Raw genomic sequence first — 23339 nt, 5'->3', positions numbered from 1 at the left:
CACAAGCAAAATATTTTTTTGAGTGACTCAAAAAACATATCTGGAAAAATTTTAATTCAGTTCCTGTTGATTGACTTCATCTTTATTTGTTGGTCAATTTTTGTGTAATGTTTTCGTTCGAAGAGTTGTTGAAATGAAATCGGTACACTCTGATGCAAACGTCTATATTCTAAGGATAGCGATGAATTACATATTAAAACAGTTTCAGTGTGCGAAAAAAAAGTTAAACCGTGAAAACGATGTCATAATTTCTATCAATCTTGTAGTGCATATCTTCCTGTCCAAAAAACCCTGAAGAATCTGAAAAATTATTTTAATTTATTTACTAGGTTTGAGTATGGTAAGGTATTGATCAATAAGAAAAGTACATTCACCCACATAGCAATAGATATTCCAGGTATATTTCATGAATATACATTTAAGGATATTGTATTATGCTATGAATATGCCATGGATATGTATATCTTCTGGAGAATATTCCCTGGAAGTGCTCCTGGCGAACCTTTGATATATTTTAAGAATATTCCTTGGGAATATTCTTGGAATATCTTATAATATTCTTAGAATATCTAAGGTATATTCTATTAAGAATATTCCAGGAATAGAACCCGAGGAATATTCATAAAATATTCAGGATATTCTTAGTTTATTGTAGGAATATACAATAGAGAAACACCATAGAATATTCTTTAAATATATTTTATGAATATTCTAGGAATATTTGGAATATTCCAAGAATGTGACGAGTAACCGCTATTAGGCATGTATATATTGCATTTTGATACAAGCTTCACATAAGTAATAAAACACATAATATTCATAAACAAATATATTTTAAAAACAATATACACTGAAATATTTGACGTTTCAACCAATATTAAAAATAAAAAATCTAATTCAAAATATTTATTCACTGAATAAAATATTCCTGAATACTGTCATATTACAAATATTAGAAATGTATTCAAATTAGGATGTTCCTACTCTCAAACAAATGTATACTAAAAAATATACTAAAATAACAACTCTGTGAATTCATCAGCACTAATTAAAAAATAATAAATATATCATTTCATTGAAAAAGAAAAAGTGTATTACATCAAGAAATAGGTTAGGTTGGGTTTCTCACTTAGAAAAATAAACCCACAAATGAAGTATTTAAAATGAGTGGTATGATGGGTTCTTCAATGAATTTCACTTACTTAAAGTTATTCAAACTTTGCTCACCAGAATAGTTTTCCTTATATTTGTCCAACAATGTATCAGCCAGTGTTTCAATAGTAATACCTGAAACAAAATGTACATTAACGTTCATTATCACTATTTGAGAGTGGCACAATAAAACTGGAATAAAAATCAAATAGATATTTTTCGCATAGGTTACTCATGAACATTTACAACATTTTATGACTTGGAGAGCAACTTGCATTGTCTTGTTGAAAAGTAATCATTACGTTTTCAGTTCCTTGGCGCACCTGCCTGTACCAGGTACCACTCTGTTTCCTTTTGGGCAAATTGATACTATCTTGAAAACGAGTGATAAAAATTATGAAAACAAATGATACAAAAGAATGTGTCATTCACTTACTTTTCTCTATCGAAGATACACAACTGAAATCACTCTAGTTCAAACATGTACTTAGTCAAACCAACAAATCCCACACACCAACTCTCCTCGAACCTAAAATGAGGTATAGTAGGTTAATCACCATGACTTTACTATCGATACTATTGCATTTTACTTACTTTTCTTGAAGACTGAATAGATGCAACTCTCCTGTTTGAAGATCCAAAATCAAACTATTCGCTGTACTGCAAATTGGACAACCCCAAATTATAAATGGTACACTGAACGTGACAGAATTATACTTTGATAATAACACCAACACACCATGCATTACACACGCGAACCTGCCACGTCAACCGCCATGTTGAATCAAATGTCGAATTTAACGCAAACGCAAATGTACCATGCATTAAGGGACAACCGCTTTCACAGAGCTTATTCGACTGTCGCGCGCTACACTTCAATTGACCAATGAGAAACGTTTACTCCAATTATTCACTTCGCTTTGTAATTAAATAATTTCAAATACAAAAAGACAAATAGGATGAGAATTAACCAATTTATTGATGCAATTGGTTCATTTATTGGTCCATTCAAATTTTTTTGTCGTTTCCAACAGTTGCTGTTGGAGCAATTCATCCAGAATCTTTGCGTTGAGTTCAAAAACTGCTTAACACTATCAGGGTTATATACATTAGGTTATGCATTCGATTAAGATCTTCAAATATTTTTGTTTTTAATAATATTGAATTATTTGAATACGTTATTATAAGATAATTCAAAATTCCATTGTATAGAATATTCCAAAATATACCGTGGGGATATATTCTAAGAATATACCATATGGTATATTCGATCGACAATATTCTTAGAATATTCAAGGGAGAATAATCCATTTATAAACATTCTATGCACATTCTTTCGGGAATAATCCTGCCATATTCATTCAAGCATATTCTATGAATATTCTAAAGGCATGTATATATTCCAAGAATATTCTATGAATATTTGGAATATATACGTTCGTTTTATGATATACAGGGAATATTCCATGAATATCTAGTGCTGTGTGGGCAATAGCTACTTTTTGAAAAAAAAAAGTAAAGTAGAGAGAGTGAGTGTAGGCTCACAGCACTTATGCCACATGTGACCCATTGTACATCCTCCCGAGGAGTTGTCCTCCTAGGTCATCGCCCATCCTGTCCTTTCCAGGAAGGTGGACAGATCACTCGGAGATATCTCCTTTATATCGGCAGATGTAGGCCAAGACTCGCCGAACACACACTATCTTATTGACGATAACTCCGGGTACTTGCACAGGACATGCCTGACAGTTTCATCTTCCTGTTCACACATCCTGCATAGGGGTGTGTCCACTATCCCCATGATATGGAGATGTTGCCTTATTCGGCAGTGGCCAGTCAGAAATCCTACTGTTAAGCGTAGGTTTTTCCTGGTCATCGCTAGATATTTCTTCGGCGCCAGCTTCTCAGGGTCGTCCAGGGTGATACTGGCAAGACTCCACCCTTTGATTCCATCCCATCTCTTTAGGGATTGAGCAGGGAAAGTCATCAGGCCGTAAGTGTCACTGGGTTCTAAAATTCTCAGTCCAATCGTTTCCTTGGCTCAAGAGTTGGCAATGCGATTACCTTTACTCCTGTCGTGTCCTTCAACCCACCTCAGGATAATGTTATTATCTAACGAGACTATGGCTAAATCTTGGTGACACTCTAATACTAGCCCTGAGGTTACACGTTGTCTGTTCAAGGCTTATAGGGCTTGTCTGCTGTCAGAGCAAATTGTTATGTTTTAGCGATTGAGATACCAGCCAGTTCTGTTTGAACCACGATGGTGCTTTTTTCCATTCCCTACTCAATCTTCAGGCTTAGTGATCTCCACTTCCTGAGGCTTCTTTGGTTTTAGAGTCGTCTGTATACAGTGTCACCGATAAAGTCCGCATCAAATGGGAAACTTTTTTATTTATCGTTTTGTGTGAAATTTGATTTTGGCTGTAGATTTTGCTTAAGAAATGATGTCAAATGGCGTCTACAAAATAGGTCACGTGATTTCCTTAACCTGTCAAAATTGACATTTAAAAAAAGGAACATCGAAAAATGACATTATTCTTCAAAATATCCAAAAATCTCAAAGGATAAAAACATTTTCTTTTGTAATTTTATACCCACAAACCAAGTTTCAAACCCATAATAAGTATTTTATATTTTCACTATTTTTCCGCATTCCTGCTTTTTTTACTTATCAAAATTTAAGCACACCTGTACTAAATCATTTATTTTAACTAAACTCGTCACCGAATTTCTTTTTTGTAATATAATAATATTTTAAGAGCCTCTTTGATGTTAAAAACAAATTTTGAAAAATAAAAGTTGTCAAACTTCATGCAAAGTTCATCTAGTTTCAACGGGGCTTTCAAAACTATACAGTACTTGAGTTTTTTAATGAGCAAATAGCCTCACAATATGAATTAGAACAAAACGGAACATTAGGAAACATCATTTCGTGATTCTTGAAGCCCATTCAATAAAAGAAAAAAACTCATAGTATTTACATTTACCTACTCCGCTAACAACACTAATTTAAAAAAACTGGGTAGGCTGTGAAAAAATATGAAACTACATAATGTGTTTTAGAAAACGTTCAATGTAATGTATGAAAATTAAAATAATATGTTATCTTTACAAGAAAAAATTGAAATTGTGCTAATTTGTGGTGAAAACACATTGCATCGACAAGTGGCTGATATTTTTAACTCAAGACATCCTGGTAGACATGTACAGCAATCCACTGTAAGTAGGATTTTAAAAAAATTTAAACTGGTTCAGTTGAAAATACTTTTAAAAAACGTCATAATCCATCACGCAATAATGATGAGGTTCAGTTGGCTGTCTGCCTGGATGTTATCGAACAGGGAAAATCAAGTATTAGCAATATTGTAGATAGAACTGGCGTTAAAAGAGGAAGCGTAAGAGCAATTTTACATAAAAATAAATTCAAACCCTACAAACCCAAATTTATAAATACCTTAAAGGAAAGAGATTTCGATGTTCGACTAGATTTCTCTTTCTGGTACCAAGGAGAAGTAGAATTAAACAGAAAATTTCCTTACAAAATCCTATGGACCGACGAAGCTACCTTCACATCGAACGGCGTAGTCAGTTCCCAGAATTGTAGGTGGTGGGCTCAGGAAAATCCTCATTTTGTGATAGAATGTCGGGACCAATATTCATTTAAAACAAATGTGTGGTGCGGTGTTTTAAATAATCAGGTAATGGGACCATTCTTTTTTAGACACAATTTAACTTCTCAGGATTATTTGCAATTTCTAAATACTGAGATCAGTGATATAGTGGACAATATGCCGGTTGAAATAAGACACAGTCTGTGGTATCAATGTGACGGGGCTCCTATTCATAGTTCAAGACAAGTCAAAGAGAAACTATTAGAAATGTTTAGGGGCAAAGTTATTGGGCGAAATATGGAGCAAATATGGCCGCCTAGATCGCCAGATTTAACCCCACTAGATTTTTTCTTGTGGGGTTACTTAAAACAAATCGTTTATAAATAAAGACCTTTTCGTGACGTGAATCACCTAGAAACTGTTATTAGAAATTCTATTTTAAACATAAACCCTGTGAGTATCAGCAACTCAATAAAAGATGTATCAAGAAGGACAATTATCTGCATAGAACGCGATGGAAGACAGAAATGTAGTGTATTTAATGCCGTGAGTCTTTTTTTCGTGTTTTTTTGCTATTAGGTATAGGTACATGTTTATTTTCAGTTCCTTTTAATTGAGATTAAATTCCACTGTATTTTTTGTTAAAAAAACAATAAACACTCTAAGATATTGTTTCCTAATGTTCCGTTTTGTTCTAATTCATATTGTGATGCCATTTGCTCATTAAAAAACTCAAGTATATAGTTTGGAAAGCCCCGTTGAAACTAGATGAACTTTGCATCAAGTTTGACAACTTTTATTTTTCAAAATTTGTTTTTAACATCAAAGAGGCTCTTAAAATATTATTATATTACAAAAAAAGAAATTCGGTGACGAGTTTAGTTAAAATAAATGATTTAGTACAGGTGTGCTTAAATTTTGATAAGTAGAAAAAGCAGGAATGCGGAAAAATAGTGAAAATATAAAATACTCATTATGGGTTTGAAACTTGGTGTGTGGGTACAAAATTACAAAAGAAAATGTTTTTATCCTTTGATATTTTTGGATATTTTGAAGAATAATGTCATTTTTCGATGTTCCTTTTTTTAAATGTCAATTTTGACAGGTTAAGGAAATCACGTGACCTATTTTGTAGACGCCATTTGACATCATTTCTTAAGCAAAATCTACTGCCAAAATCAAATTTCACATAAAACGATAAATAAAAAAGTTTCCCATTTGATGCGGACTTTATCGGTGACACTGTATGTGCGTATTGCATTTGTAGCATATGACTCTGTGTTCCGTGGGTGCTTTGTTCACTCAGTCAATCGGTTCAAGCCCGAGGCTGAACGCTTGATTTTTACTTGCTATCGTCCAACCCGTGTTAGGAATCACACCTTTAAAGGTAAGACCTCGTTAGTCCTTAGCTCGTACAAGTTTCTACTTCTGAGGGTTGTCGTTTCGTAGGGGTGCAATAGCTGGTTAACGCAAAAAACCTATTTCAAACATATTTTTTCAACATATATTTGTATTTTGTAGGGTTCATTAAACACAAACCTTCAATTGCATCACTGACTTCCTGCAGCAGATATTGCGCAATAAGCGCTTTTCGGCATAGGATTAGCCTATGGCAAGTCTAGGAAAAACACAATGTGCTGAGGAAAACTGTTTCTTCACTGTTTCTACTTAATATTCTTTTAGGTTTCATTCGATATTAGGTATACGTTGTTTTAAGAGTTTTGATCGTTTCAATGTCATGTGATTGTGTAGCTCCTAAATAGTATATGCTACAGAACCAATTCTCAGCTTCAACACAACATTTGAACTTATTGAAAATATAAGGTAATTTTGACAGGAAACGTTTGATTCTGTTGGTGACCTAGACTTAAGTTACCTCCTGCAATTGGAACTTACCTTTATAATTCGAAATTTTGGCAAATCAGAAATGTGTATGCAGCTTTGATGATCTGAAATACAATTTAGAAACTGAAACTTGACGTAAAAATTGGTCAATCCATCATTGTTTCTCATTGAAAATCCGAGGGACACATTTTTTTGTGAGATGTCTATAGATAATTATTCTATAACATTCATTTTCGAAAACCATCGTCCAATGCTATCCCCAATTCTTATGTTATTAAGAATGATGCATGAGGAATAAATATAGTCCAGATATTGCCACAATCAATTCTAATAGCTATTTATAATTATAATAATAATAATAATAATATATTTATTGCCATATGTTTCCTATAAAACAGCAGCAACGTCAAATACAAAATTACAATTTACAAACACACAAATGAATATATTAGGTAATAGCATTCTCAAAGCGGAAAAATGAAAGTCATAGGCCCAAAAAATCAAAAACCCTTACGTTTGAACAAGTCCAGAGGTTTATAAATGAGGCGCCAGATGAAAAATATTTGAATATAAAAGTTGCTACTATTTTCGGAATATATGGAGCTTGCCGGCGTGAAGAGGTGTGCCATTTATTAATTTAAGACAATAAATTGATGGATAAATCATTGATTGTTCAAATTTCAAATGGAAAAACGAAAATAAGTAGTTCTTTTTGCGTTTTCTAATTGATTCGGCCGTTACTTGATGAAGATCCATAGTAATTTCATAAAATACACCTCACAATTTGAATAGATCACCATTATTGAACAGGTAGTATATAAATATTACTGGAGTTTTTCCCAATACCAAATCGTTATTTTCAACACCTCGACACGTGTTTCGATCACCAAGTAATCATCTTCAAAGAGGAAGATCAAAACTAGAAACTATTGCGAGCTAATCCTATTTATGCTATTAAGGTAACCCATACAGGTAAACCATCCAGGCGTACCAACCTAAATTAATTTTACAATTTTGCCTTATCTATTATTTTACAATATATGTTTATATGAAAGAATTTTCAGCTATATAAAAATTAATTTCACAATATTGCCTATCCAAATTTATTTTTGCAATGTGTCCTTATGTAGTAATCAGTAAACCCAACAACATTATATATTTTTTATTTTAACAAGCTATATAGTATGCTCTTTGGTATAGGTCCGTCATCGTTATTCATAATATTATTGTGTTTACTTATTTCTTCACTCTCATAGGCATCTAGTTGCCTGTTGTTGTTAATTTGTCTAACTAATCTTAATGAACTGAAGTCTATGGAATGGTTTTGTTGCAAACTATGATGGGCGACTGCTGATTTTTCAGGTTTTCCATAGTGTGCTATGTATTCCTTGTATCTCACTTTAATAGATTTTTTTGTCTGTCGATAATATTTTGCATCGCAGTCTTCACATTCAATTTCGTAAATTCCAGACTTTTCCGGATTCTCGACTTTGTCTTTTGGACTTCCCAAAAGGCTCTGTAGTGTATGATTTGTTTTAAAAACCACCTTCATACCTAGTTCCTTGAAAATATTTCCAAAGTTCCTCGTATATTAGTGGTATGGAACTGAGATGTAATATTGGTTTTTGTCCTTCCTGAAAGTCGAGATTTTGTTCATTCTTAGCCTAAACTTCTTCTTTCTTTATTAAGGAAGTCCAAAAGACAAAGTCGAGAATTCGGAAAAGTCTGGAATTTACGAAATTGAATGTAAATACTGCGATGCAAAATATTATGGACAGACAAAAAGATCTATTAAAGTAAGATATAAGGAACACATAGCACACTCAAAATATGGAAGACCTGAAAAATCAGCAGTCGCCCATCATATATTGCAACAAAACCATTCCATAGACTTCAGTTCATTAAGATTAGTTGGACAAGTTAACAACAACAGGCAACTAGATGCCTATGAGAGTGTAGAAATAAGTAAACACAATCATATTATGAATAACGATGACGGACCTATATCAAAGAGCATACTATATAGCTTGTTGAAATAAAATAAAATAATGTTGTTGGGTTTACTGATTACTACATAAGGACACATTGCAAAAGTAAATTTGGATAGGCAAAATTGTAAAATTAATTTAGGTTGGTATACCTGTATGGTTGGTACGCCTGGATGGTTTACCTGTATGGGTTACCTTTATAGCATAAATAGATTTGGCTCGCATTAGTTTCTAGTTTTAATCTTCCTCTTTGAAGATGATCACTTGGTCTTCGAAACACGTGTCGAGGTGTTAAAAATAACGATAAGGTGTTGGGAAAAAACTCCAGTAATATTCATTACTACACCAAAGGTTCCAAACAGTGCATCATAGGTAGTATATAAATATTAGTGTAAGAAGCAACTTGAAGTATAGTAATCACTTGATAAAGCTACTGAGCCAGCAAAACAAACATGTTGTGATATATTTTTTTCAAATAAAGTTTGTGAAAATCAAATCGTGAGGTGTAGTTTATGAAAATCTTTTTGCATTGTTGGAAAAAATATTGACTATTTTAATAAATACGTTGCATCACGCCCTTCTGTTATTAATCATCAACGTTTTTTTCTGCAATACTCAAATTATGAATGCAGTGCCAATCCAGTTGGTATAAACACGTTTGGAATAATACCCTCTACCATTGCTGAGTTCCTGAACCTCCCGGAGTCAAAGGAGCATACAGATCACTGTTTCAGTAGGTCTTCTGCTTCTTTGCTAGCAGAATCAGTAGCAAATATAACTGATATTAAGAAGCACGGAGGATGGAAGTCTACAACAGTAGCTGCGGGTTACATCTCACAATATATTTCTTATAAAAAGGCTATTGCTGAAGAAATAATCCCAACAGCCAGCTCCAGCTCGTTCTTTCCACTTCAAGAATCAAATTTTAATGCCCATGGAATTTTCAACTCAGATAGTTCAAATATATTACAAGGCTTTTCAACATCGCAAGGTATTATTATCAGCAGGTGTTCAAATTGTACTTTTCATATTAATGGTCATAAATAATATATGTATAAATAATTAATGTAATAAAACATTCGTAACAGAATTTATTTGTATCTATATATATTGTTCATAATAAAACTTCCTTGAAAATTGAATAATTATGTTTTGTTTATTGCTATCTGGTCAAAAAAAATCGCGTTAAAATATTTTCAACATTCTACTTTGTAAACATCATCTTTCAATACTCTTGACAACCATTAAAAATGTCACTTTTGATGACAGTTGTACAAAAAATGTTTTTTAATTATCTCGTAGTGAAATCTTGAGAATGGCATTTACCTACTCAACTCGTTCTACTTTGCAAATGTTAATAAAGAAACAAATTTAATAATCTTCATAGTTGTTATTTTCAAAGTCAATATATGAATCAAAAATGAAATACCTTCACAAAAAGCCCATTATTGATGGTGTGAAGATTACCGATACGAAGGTTCAGAGATCTTTGAGTGCGTATCATAATAATGAGAAGACTCCTTTTTATGCCCAAATCCAGATTGTATCATTTGCTATGAAATATGCTGTTGCCCAGATTAGTGCTCTGAAAGAGTACAAAAACTATTGATGAAATACCTATTGAAAGTTATAATAAAAATACCTTGTATTGCCTAACAGTTTCACACATTCATAGAGCCAAAATCAACAATTCAATTGTACAAATTATAACACTATCTCACTTAGTTACACACAATATGAAAAAAATGAACTATAAATAATTAATAACTATTCAAATATTTGGAAACTGGCTGTAAATCAAATTATCTAAAAGAGCAATTCGTTCAGGACAGTCTCAAATTACAACAACTACGCACCTGGCTAATACCATGAATGATATAATCCAACGCCCTTCGTGGTATTAGCCAGGAGAGCAGTTGTTCTCGAATAGTACAGAACTACAGTAGATAATTCAATCATTCATAACCCACAAATATGCACGAAATTAATTTTTCAGCTCCCATATACTGATATGAAAGCGATCACATTCACTAGTGATTTTAATAATGAGTTGGTTTGAGCTCTTTTGCACAAAAAAGTAGTATTATTTCTAGATGTTGATATGGCTACAAAAACATCTATCGCAGAAAGTAAATCCGGAGAATCAATTCTACCAATCAACAACTTATGTAAAAAGAGAATAAGATGCTTGTTTTTTCCTTTCTCAAGACATATAATATCAAATGTTCGCAATAGTTCGATATAGATGCAATTTTTTTAGGATACACGCTATCACTTTCAAAACTTGAGTATATTGGGAACTTCTTTTTGACTCATTCAATATTTGACATCTATTGTTTATAAATGGTACTCCATATTGAGGACCAATACTTCAACTTTGACTTTACTATGCTGAAATATAGAAAATTAAGATATAAAATATTATTGAAATTGTTACAATTTCTGACAATAGGACCGTAAGAGCGATAGGCAGAGTTACCAATAAAATTGAAGGGATCTTCAAAAGTGAGGTGATTTAAAATGGACACCTAAATCCCTGATAGTGTTAGTTTTATCTGAGATAGTTTCATCAATGCTGTAAGCACATTGTATTTCATAAAATTTTCTGGTGAATTATACAATTTTGTTTTTGGAGATATTTTATTTGAAACGGTTTTTACGGCACCAGTCATTTAAAGTAACAAACTGATATTGCAATCTGATGCTGTCATTTACATCGGTAAAAGAAGTATATAACTTCAAATCATCTGCAAACATCAATCTATTGTAGTACAATAAACATCATTTATGAACAGTAAAAGAAGTGATAGCACAAGCTTATAACTGAAAATCGTCATTAATGAACGTACAAGTTTCCATTTTTGATGCGATATATTCGCATATATGTCGAAATGAAAATCAAGGCAATATTTTTCATCCTAGGGGTTATCGATGTGTTTTTAATATACATGAATACTTGATAGCTTCTGAATACTTGATAACAGAAATACGTGGAATGGCACCAGATAATTCACTGACAAAATGAGAAGTGAAATGGGCCCTAACACAGATCCTTTTGGAACTTAATCAACATTTTGTCATAATTGTGGTTTCACTACTAAAAACCACGTTTCGATTTCTGTTTGACGAATATCTCACAATCAACACTGACTATCAAAAAATAGAAATAAATATCTCACCTCGAGTATCAACTCATTGGCATGGTAATAAAAGCAGAAAACTTGTGTGAGGAGATAAAGCAGAATGAGAAATGAGAACACCAGAGCCGATTTGTTTTGATTCATCAACTGTAAATAAAATAGTAATCATACAATTGTTTATATTCGTTCGAGAATAGTTTACTCACACTGACCAGCACTAGGGATATATGGTATGATTTCACCACAAAATCGCAGAAAAAGTACCACTTCAGAGATTCATTCAAATTCTCTACATACCTACAAGAAATCAACTCTAATGTTATTGAAAATTACAAGTTGAGGGATTTCTTTCATAGGGAGTATTATGGTTCATGATCAGGTAAATTGAAATCATCATATTCGTATCAGCCAGGTAATTTCAATAGTTCGGACTTCCATTGTCTTTGATGATATAAAATGATTTGAAATTCCTGAAAGAAGCAATACAGTTGAAAATTAAAATGAATAGCTGAAAATAACAATTATATTAAGCAAAAACAAACCCTGAAATTAAACTTCAATAAAATAACATACCAGCAAAAACTGAACAATTAAACATTAAAAAGGAAATAGAAATGAAGAGCCAAGTTACTTCATGACGTTTCGATTGTTATTATCCACAATCTTCTTCGGGTGACTGAAATAATTCCTCCGAGAGATGACTATTTATAGAAGAAATATGGAGAACTTTGAAGAGACTCTTTAACAGTAATAGCCATAATGTCTCGAATTGCATATAATTTCAATCAAATGAGCATAATCGACCATTAACGAGTAACATAGAAATAGCGTGCGGTTTTAATAGTTATTTTGTTCATAGTATTCATGATATTATACAAAGTATTAGCATCACTGAAAGTTGACACAATGTAAACAATAATTTATATTGTGAATTCGAAAACTTCAAAATGCTCTCTATGATAGATTTGCGGAAAATAGTCAGTAACCTAGACAATAAATTCTCCATATATGAAACGCTGAACTGTAAAATGATCAAAGAGGTTTTCGAAACCATCGGTCATATTATTCTAAACTTAATTAATACATCTCTATATACCATATAAATTGAAAAGCAGTACTGTTATTTCTATTCCAAAAATAGCAAACACCAATAAAGCCAGTGAATTTCGACCCATTAATACTTTGTCGCCAATTGAAAAAATTCTGGAATTTGCTGTATATGATCAGATATTATATCACGTCACTAAAAATTCAATTTTGATAGATAATCAATCGGGTTTCCGTAAAAACTTTTCTTGTGAAACAGCATTACAGCTCACAATGTGTAATATTGAAACTGACTTGGATAACCAGAAATATGTTATTGCTGTATTTTTAGACTTGAAAAGAGCTTTTGAGACAATTGATAGAGAAATTATGTTGACATTTACTCAGTATGGGATTGATGGAAAGGTGTTAGAATGGTTCAGTGGTTATTTAAACAATAGAAAACAGAAAGTCCGTTTTAAAGATGCACTATCAAATAAAAAAGACATTGATGTAGGTGTTTCCCAAGGTAGCGTTCTGGGCCCACTTCTTTTTGTTTTATATTTGAACGATATTGAACTTTTTATTGAATCTGAGTTCATAAACCTATTTGCTGATGATACGTTACTTATGTGTAGCGATACGAATTTAGATAGAGCTATTCATAAAATGGAAAGGATTTTAGGAGCGGTAAATGAGTATTTATGCACAAACAAATTGAAGTTAAACGTAACAAAAACAAAAGCAATGATATTCATCACGAAATATAAATACAGTTCTCTAGATATCAACGGTATAAACCTCAATATCAATAACGAAAAAATTGAAGTTGTGTTATCAGTCAAATACCTTGGTTTTCAACTGGATAATTTTTTAAATTTTGACAATCACTTTGAATATATTCATAAGAAAATATCGAAAAAACTATATTTTTCCAGTAGAATAGTACAAAATTTGTCAATGCAGTCCAAAGTAACAGTTTACAATAACATTATTTAACCACACTTTGATTATTGTGCGTCATTATTATTTTTGAAAACAAATGTCCGTACTCCCATAAAAAGTATGCTCTAGTATACAAAATTGTAAATGGAATGGCACCAGAATATTTTGAAGATTACATCAAATTCAATAAAAACATTCATAATTATAATACAAAAAATTCCAATAATATACATATAAACAGACCGGCATTCGGAAGTACCATGAATTCGTTAATTTTTAAGGGCTTCCACGAGTTCAATGAATTACCTGAAGAAATAAAAAAAATATCCATTTTAAAAGATTTTAAAAGAGCACTTAAAGAATTCAAAAAAAAGTAATAGAATACAAATTGTATAGTTATGTGGAATTATTTGGGACATTATTGTTTTTTCATTTATTGTTCTTAATTGTTTTCAATTGTTCACTAGGGTATTTGTATCTGTAATGAAACCAAATATCACTGTTTAATATTCACTGTCTGGCTACATGCTAGTTTGAATCACAAATTGTCTAAATTTGAAATTTTTTACATAAATTTTTATTATATTTCATTGTGCTAGTGTTATTATTACACTCATAGATATGTATATTAGGTTTCCTATTTCAATAAAAATTATTATTATCGAGTGCTTTCATATATTCCCCTTCTCTCTCTCCGCTTAACCGGTCTAGCGGGAGATGACCGTTTGGCGAGAGTTGACCATTTTTCGCTTTATTATAGGTTTCCATATGTTGCGTATCTCTACGCTAGCTTGGCTGAATACATTGTTGGACAACATACAGTGCTTTTCTTTAATGCCCCCCTCCTTCTAGTTTTTGAACGGAACAACTTAAAATTTGAAATTTGGGATAGTGAAACTAATGCATGAATACTTTTTTTGAAGTGAAATGGACAGATGAAACTTTCAAGATGGCGACTGGGCGCCATCTGGGAAAAAAATTAAATGGAAAGGGGGGTCTTGTTATACATCTTTTTGAAGCTCCTGACAAATGATTCACAAATCTACAATATAATGTTAATATCTTCAACTACTAGAAAATGGCGAAACTTTTAATAATTGCCTGAATACATTGAAATTTAACGACATAATATGAGGTAATAAGCTTGAGGTCAGTTCAGAAGATGCTCCAAAAGGTTGCCTTCAACTTCGTGACGTATGAACAGCCTATCCGATATTTCACGCTGAACATTTTCGAACACAGTAACGCTAGTTGCACACACACCGATTTTGGACGGCCGACTTTGTACCGGTCGTCCAAATTCCAATAGTGAACCACATGTGGGAACGGGACCTTGCACACACGCCGACCGGTGATCGTCGCCGGTAAAATACCGGTGAGCAGCCTTCCACTGCCACTGTATCGCTGGCAGTACCGGGAAGTAGTGGCGTACATGACTAAATACACTCTTGCATACTCACCGGTTTTTTACCGACCATTCCAGTCTCGAATGCTCGGTCAAATTGTAGTTACTACGCATTAACTTCGTTTTGGTAGTGCGTGCTAATTACAACAACAAAGCAATTGATTGTTTGACCGATAAAAATCCGGTGAGTGTGCAAGCACCCGCTACCAATAAAATATCGGCCGATTTTATACTGGCCGTTCAAAATCGATGTGTGTACAACTTAACGCTAGTTGCAAACACACCGATTTTGGGTGTGGATGGTGGATGTTGGGTATGTGTCTCCCGGAAAACGTGAGGGTTGGTGCCACTTCAATAACGGCAATTTCGTCTGTGAACATTGCCGTTATAAAATTCACATTCATCACTAAAACAAATATTGTGGAGATAGGTAGGGTACCTTGCAATGGTTTTCGTCATGATTTTGCAGAATTCTGTCATTTGATCAGGGTCATCTTGAGTTAATTGGTGTACCAATTTAATTTTGTATGGAATAAGTAGACTGTTCAGGATTTACTACCATCTCACCAATTATTTGCACTTGCTGTTCTTCCGGAATGGACGGATCACCTGAGGGCTTTTTGTTATGTACACTACGGGTAGTTGTGAATTTGAAAATCCTTTCGGTCTCATGAAAGTTACGTATCGCACCATAAATAGAAATCGCTTCAATTTATTCTTCCAATGGATGAGAATTGACCATTTTAGAGATTGTTGACGTGGTACCTTTCTACTAGTGAAACCGACAACTAAATGAGAATATTATAACTGAACAATGATATTCATTGTCGTACTGACATTTTTTGTCGTTTTTATAAACAAAAAATAACTCAACAAACTTTATCGGGTTGTTAGAATTGCCACATGGCAGATAAAAAGGAATATTTCTAGAAATATCGACACTAATGTGTTTGTCTTCAGGAAATTATTAAATATTTCGCCATTTTGTAGTAGGTGAAGATATTGACTTCATATTCTAGGGTTATGGAGTATTCGTCAGGAGCTCCAAAATTATCTGTCACAAGACTCGCCTTTCCTCCCAATTTTCTTTCCCAGATGGCGCCCAGTCTCCATTTCGTAAGTTTCATCTGTCTCTCACTTCAAAATGGAGTATTGATGCATTAATTTCATCATCCCAAATTTCAATTCTTTGAGTTGAACCGTTCAAAAAATCAAAAGGGAGCGGGTACTACCAAGAAATGCACTGTATACGCGACTTCTTTGAATTTTCTCCTCGCTGTGTGTGATTTTTGTTCTCGGTAATGCGGACTTTCAATGGCATCTTAGTTTCACCGATATAGGATTTTCCGCAATCGCAGGGTATCTGGTAAATGCAATTCTTGGTATCGCAGTCCGCGTTTGGTGGCCTGGTTTTCGCTAGGGATAGTGTTTCTGGATCTGAAGCAGGTTCAGATGTTGTACTTTGACCCAATTCTTCTCATCCTTTCCGACAATCCTGTGATGTAGGGAAGTGCAAGCACTGGTTGAGACGGCTCCTTTTTTTGCGAGGCTCCTGCTGTCTCTTAGTCAAAGTCTGTTCCACCATCACTTTGGAGTAACCATTTCGTTGAAGATCATTTTTGATGATGCCTAGTTCCTTCTCTCAAACAGTCAGGTAATGATTCAATAGTAGATGTAAGGTGACAAATTGCTGTATCAAGGGAATGCAAGAAACCGTCAGAGGTATCATACATTATCTCTAGAAGTTAAACTATTCAGAATCAAGTAAATGATCGTTTTTGCGAGAAAGAATACCACCTGATGATGAAATCAGACTATAGTTTACTCTCAATCGGGTCACCAACATTTCCTCACCTTATTATTTCCTGATGCTCCAAAATGAGACTCTTCAACAACAAAGAAAAATTTACTCTCTCTCCTTCACCAAAACGTTCAAATTTGTAGCCCAAAATTCGCAACCTGGCTGTCGCTACTATGATGAGTGATATAATCAAAGAATCGAATGATATAGAATACATACAAACGAAAACACCATTGGAGACTTGGAACCAATAAGCCACATCGAAATACTTCTTGGAATCGAATGGAAACCAGCCTGTGAAAATCAAAATCTTTTCTGATGGAAAATCACTCCTCATCCGCGCCCAGTTCATGTATCCATTGGAGATGAACTGGCAGCAAGTGAGGAAGTACATGCTTGTTAGGGAGAAGAAAATCCTGTGGTTATACTTGACGTTTTGTGTGTAACTCCTGTCCACTTCAGCTTGTTTCTTCAGTTGAGTTTCCCAGCAGACAATCTCGTCTATTCGACTGCGAATTGTTTGTGACTGGGACAATATGAGTTTCCAGAGCAGTAGAAGAGAAAGCAGTAGGTACTGATTCGTTTCGGCCAGTTTTATCGGATCCTTCAAAACGTAATGCATTCCGATGGTGAAAGAAATGCAGAATAAAATGTAGTAGCTCTGGGATAATACTGTCCAGATTTTATAAAATGCAGAGAGATATTTATTAGCGACTTTCATCTTCCAAGCACCTACTAGTATCATGCTTCTTCTTGTATACTTGAGAAATTCGTGATCTGGGATTTCTGGAGACATTATCGAAGGAATGACGTGAAATCACAACTGCAGGGTTTATGTTTGTGGATACTGCATTGCACTTATGCCAATTAATGTTCCAGGAACGTATTATTAAATCGGCTACAAAATTATATGTTTGACACTAATGAATAATATATATTCGTAATGATAGTTACAGGGGAATTATTTTATATCAAATGTTGGGGGTGATAAAATTAATTGACTGTATATTTCCTAATAAGTGGATAGTGTGAGAAAATTCTCTAATGGTGAGGTGTAGCACATTTGTTTTCATTATCTGAGAATTGGTATGAATCTTTGGTTGCACGAAATATTTTTGGAACTCAGATTTTTCAAATGTTGTTCATTTCAACTTCTTCAGATCCACAGAAGTTTTAAATGGGTTTCAGCCATAGACACATTTACAGGTGCCCTTGAATGTTTCGACTGGAGTATTTTCGAGAACACGGATCGATCTTCGGATGCTTTGGATGAACTTCTTGTGGAGGTCTTGAATGACTATGTGGTCGAGATGTTTCCTTTGAGAAGTGCGGGACATCATTGCGATCAAAGACCTCCAGTCAGTTGGTTCGGTTATGAATTGCGCTCTGAGAGGAAATCTTCCCGGTAATCAAGGTTGTCCAAAACTCTAGAAAAGATTCGGTGACCTAAAAAATCTACCAAACTTCACGTGAAGATTAAAAAAAATCGTATGAAAGTTTTCAAACCAAGATATGTGGAGGATCATCAATTATGAATATAGAAGACCTTCGAGGGAGGTTGATACACCGCATTCGGGGAAAGACTTCAATGATTATTTTGTCGATATTGCAGATTGTCTCATTTCATTTCTTCCTGAAGTGGATTATGAAGCGACTGATTTCTTGAGAAATCTCAAAACGCCAGTTAACTACTTCTTATTGTTCCTCGCCACCTCGAAGGAAGTAATGAATAGTAATCAGTCTCTCAAAAACTCCATTTGTTCGAACTATTTTGACCTCAACATTGTAATCATCAAAGGTATTGCCAGTATGATTGCGTACCCATCATCCCTATTGATAAAGGAATGTTTTGCTCGTGCGGTTTTTCCTGCAATATTGAAAAAATCTGTAGTCTTACCTTTTTTGAAAAAAGGAGACCCCCACATTGTAGACAACTTTCAATCTATTTCGATAATACCTATAGTTGGGGAAGTTATTGACATAATTGTCAATAATAATATACTTAGATGTTTATTCTCTTTTCTGCGCTGGACAATTTGCGTAGGAGAGGGTGGGGCAAGCGATACATATGGGGCAAGTCGGCATCAAACATATTTAAGCGATACCTATAAAATAATCAGAAGACAGTTTTATAAGAGTTTTTTAGTAGTGCCAAGTATGCGTTATAAAATATAATACAGCCGAAAACTATAAAAATAAAATAAAAAACTGTTAAAAATGTTTTCTTGAAGATGCAAGAAGTAATTTTGTATTGGACACTAGGAAAATATAATTCATATGTCACCAACTGAAAACTAAGGAATAGAAAAGTTGAAGCCATTTTGAAATTTCACTTTCGTACTCAAAAAACTGTTAAAGACATTGTTGGTGTTTCGAAAATTGATATTTTTACTGCAAATGAAATTTTATTGACAAAAATTCACTCTGTCGACTTATTAATTTTCTAGTCACAAACTTATCTCACTTCATTCTAAATAATATAATGTTATAATATTTATGTACTTTTCAGCTGTAAATATCACTATATGTGCGGTATTTTATATTTTTAACTCATCTAATTTCAGTATCCCGGATCGCTATCATTTGAAATGGCGTCGTTCTATAAAATGAATTGCTATCAATAGCAAGCTACTATGTTACCCCTATAAAACTGTTAAGAAACACTTAGTTCTGGGAGTGATGGTATTGCGACAGAGTCGGACTACTTTCAAAGATGTAGGTTTCTACAAAAGTGCTTGTATGAATAAAGGATTTCTCACATACAGTTTGGATAAATATTATCTGTCGGGATGTTTTGGCTAAAAAGTTTCTTTCATCGATTATAAAGGCTAAACGACGGGGTTTAACCATTATAATAACCTTTTTCTGTTTTTCGCAAAAAAAATTGAAACACTAAGTTACGTGGGATAGTTTAAAGTATTTTTTTAGTATTTCCAATATACAGGGCGACTCAAAGCTTCCAGAAAGTTTTTTTATGGAACACCAAGTCATTTCTTTGTCTATTTGAAGCACCTCGAACTGAATCTAAAACTATTATATACCCCCCAATAAATGTTCAAACTGGCCGCCATTGAGTTATTATTTATTTTGTTGCTGAAGAACTAATTTCCAACACGATATCGATGGTGTCCCACTAGAATAACTAAACAAAAATATTTTTACTAAACATGACTGAAATTTTGAAGAGTTTATCAAAGCTGTGATTATTAATCGATGTCAGCTGGTTGTTCTTAAATGCTGCATTTCATTCTTGGTGGAAGCAAATATATATTAGCAAAAGTAATTCCTGGAAAGGACAGGATGGACTATGACCTAGGAGGACAACTCCTCAGGAGGATGTACAATGGGGGGTCACATGTGGCCTAAGTGCGTGGGCTTACACTCACCCTCCCTACTTTACAGATACAGATACGGAGAATCTGCTTTTTCTTCTATAACGGCATTCTGTTTTTGTTTCAACTCTCTTGGTAGGTTCTTATTAGAGATGAACATATTCTCCGATAATTTGAATAGTACGTACAAATCATCACTCTCCTAGCTTATTAATACTGTAATGAATCTGAAGCCGGCCCTGACCGATGTCCCAGTCAGCAAACGCATGACGCATCGCGAAATACCGCGAAAACTCCGGATGGGTCCCGAAATCAGCAGAGGGATCCGGAACGTTCGTTGACGATATAAAAACGTCGCTCCTCGTCCCGAAGGGTAGTCTGTACCAAGAAAGCGAAAGCGAATCGAGCGGTTAACAAACGGTGAAAATAAATTAAGCGTTAGTTACGGAGTAGTGTAAATAAATTAGTTGTGATAGAGAAGTATTGTTAAAATAAATTTGTTTAAGACAGTTAATTCTTTAATTCGTTACAATACCATTCCGTAGTGCTTCTGCAGTACGAGTGCCATTCTTTCAATGAAAAGAAACCTTTACAGACGGTTTTTCCCAAAATAACATCCTACAACTCCATGATAATTTGCTGCGTTTTTGTTGAGCCTCCATGTACGTATAATTGTACTATTGTCGTATCTGCAAATAAACCGATAAAATTTTAATTACGGAAGATCCACCGTGACACTGCCAAATATCCTACGATCCGCTTTGATTGGCGCCCATTATGTAACGTATAAACCGATGAACTTATCTAGGAGTTTGGTGGGAGGTTAGACGCTCCTTTTTTATATCGGCAAAGTGGCGACGTGAAGTCCGTGTAGTGCCGGTCGCTCAGTTTGGTGAACCGAAATCCAATAAAAATGGACCGGAATAAACAAAGTGAGATCCCGTTGACGAATAACACAAATGCCAATAATGGAACCACCGAAAATGGAAACCTCAAAAAAAGCCGCTGGAAAAGAATTAGACGATATTTCCGGGATTATTGTGACAATTCGTCAATGGTAGGGCTCAAGTATTTGGGAGAGAAGAGATCTTTAGGAGAAAGGTAACGCTTTCTGACCTGGGAATACTATTTTTGCGTAGGTACTGTATGTTTATTTTGAAATAAAAGTAACTACGCGGAAATACTCATTTACATGCCGGCAACCTTGAATTGCAAAATAATATTTATGTGTTCTGATGTCAGCCAGTCTCATGAGAGTCTGTTCGATTATAATGAAAACATGAAGCAAAATCAAACTTATTTTATCGAGCAATAAATTTTTTTTCCAATAAGTTTGATGGCATTTTCAAAACAGAGTGGGTCCAATTGATTTACTTTATGTTAAATACTTGAAACCACATGTCAACAGTTGTACTTTTGTACAATCACTTGTGTAGTGATTTTCATTAAAGAAATATAGGAGTTCATCATTGCCGTCCAGGCCAGTTTTGATTTCAAATGAAAATGAATTTATATCACCATATACAGTGTTACCATTAAAGTGCGCACCATATGGGAAACTTTTTTTTTGAAAAATTTCAAAGTTTAACTCCGGCACTTGTTTGTGCTCTCAATTTAACTTAAAATGATGCGGCCAACTGCGACCCACTGACGTTCAGTGTTTGTCAAAATCACCTTTTTTTATTGAAAAAAATTGAAAAAGTGCATTTCTAGATCGAATTTAACAAAAAGTTACTATAAAAAGTTGTGTCTACGGCAATTTTACATCCATATGCCAAATTTCATGCAACTAGGATGAAGTTAACGTTTTGCTTATTTTTGACAGATATCCCCTTTATTTTAAAAAACAAGTTCGGTTAATTGTCATCAAATCATGTATACATAACAAACTCATCATGGAGTTTAACTTTTCTGATAAATTTTTACTTATACAGACATTTTTAGGGAGAAATTAAAAATTTGCTATAAAAATTTTAACATGACTGGTGCAAAGTTTCAATCACTTGGATATTTTCTTAAACAAACGTCAGTATCTTCAATTTTGAAAAAGCAGACAACTCAAAAACTGAAATGAGAATTAATAAAATTACTAGAGTTGAAATTACATTAAAATTTCAATATTCAGTATTTACAGATTATTTATAAACACTAACTAGAGCGGTAAGGATGCTTAATCACCGAAATATTTCCTAATCTTTAAGGATAGTTAATAGCCCATCAAGCGTATAGTATTTTGAGTAGGGTTTTTATTATGGAAGTGTGCGGTAATGGTCATTATAATATCTGGGAATAACTTTATTCGACAATATGAGAATTTCAGATTCTTTATCATGTATTTATTCAAGAGAACAGTTGGCATCAACGAAATATAAACTGTGTATGATAGATAACAACATGTATTCTGAATGGTGAATAATAAACAAATATAGAAACCTCTCTACAGAAAGCAAATTTTTCAATAAAATATTTTATCACGCTGATATATATATATATATATATATATATATATATATATATATATATATATATATATATATATATATATATACAAAGTACTGGTGAGTTCTAGGAAGCTGAAATTTGGTATACAGGTGCTTTTTCTATCTCAGATGCGCACTTTTGAAGGATTTTTTAATATTCCAACTAGGGCGCCCTCGTGGGGGTAAAATGAACGCGTTTACAGATGAAAATTGCTTTTTCATCACTGTTTTTTTGGTACCGCTATATTTTCATAGGCTGGAATTTTGTATGTAGGTTCTTTCTATGCCGTAGATGTGCAATAATAAATAATTTTTAAATAAGTTTTGCACGTAATGAGTGAATAATGTGAGTCGGTGTGGATACTTTCAAAAAATGAGTAGCGGGCCTCAAAAATTATTCACTTTCCAAACAAAAAGATAAAATTGGCCATCTGAGTCACAACTAAGGGTCAGTGTTTTCTACAGATTCTCAAGCTGGATTTAGAAAGACTTGTAAAATTGCATAAGAAATTTCACTCAATGTCTGAAAGTCATCAACTGATGAAGGTTACATTTTTGGTTGCACAGTTTTAGATCTCAAAAGATCTTTCGAAACTGTTGAGGTGAGTTTG

The 23339-nt window shown here is 33.6% G+C and overlaps 2 protein-coding genes across 2 annotated transcripts in view; one reads left to right on the top strand and one right to left on the bottom strand.

Moving 5' to 3' along the window:
• Nucleotides 1-98: 98 nt before the first annotated feature.
• Nucleotides 99-17950, bottom strand: LOC111508732 (uncharacterized). The gene is made up of 6 exons (XM_074176067.1): nt 16970-17950; nt 11946-12036; nt 11779-11886; nt 10029-10184; nt 6663-6715; nt 99-300 (listed from the first exon to the last, which is right to left on the bottom strand). Exons 1-4 carry the CDS (start codon nt 17710-17712, stop codon nt 10146-10148), a joined length of 981 nt encoding a protein of 326 aa, XP_074032168.1. The 5' UTR covers nt 17713-17950; the 3' UTR covers nt 99-300; nt 6663-6715; nt 10029-10145.
• Nucleotides 17951-20727: 2777 nt separating this feature from the next.
• LOC111511997 (pickpocket protein 28) overlaps nt 20728-23339 on the top strand; it is a 41450-nt gene continuing 38838 nt past the window's right edge. The window contains exon 1 of the mRNA XM_074176066.1: nt 20728-21349. Coding sequence (XP_074032167.1) covers nt 21162-21349 — 188 coding nt within the window. The 5' untranslated portion in view covers nt 20728-21161. The remainder of the gene's footprint in view (nt 21350-23339) is intronic.

Source organism: Leptinotarsa decemlineata, unplaced genomic scaffold, assembly GCF_025532065.1.
Source record: "Leptinotarsa decemlineata unplaced genomic scaffold, Ldec_3_MD MMD2_tig00001393_RagTag_RagTag, whole genome shotgun sequence".
In the NCBI taxonomy this organism is placed as follows: domain Eukaryota; kingdom Metazoa; phylum Arthropoda; class Insecta; order Coleoptera; family Chrysomelidae; genus Leptinotarsa; species Leptinotarsa decemlineata.
Note: the sequence above shows the minus strand (reverse complement) of the source record. Positions and strands in the feature narration are given on the sequence as shown.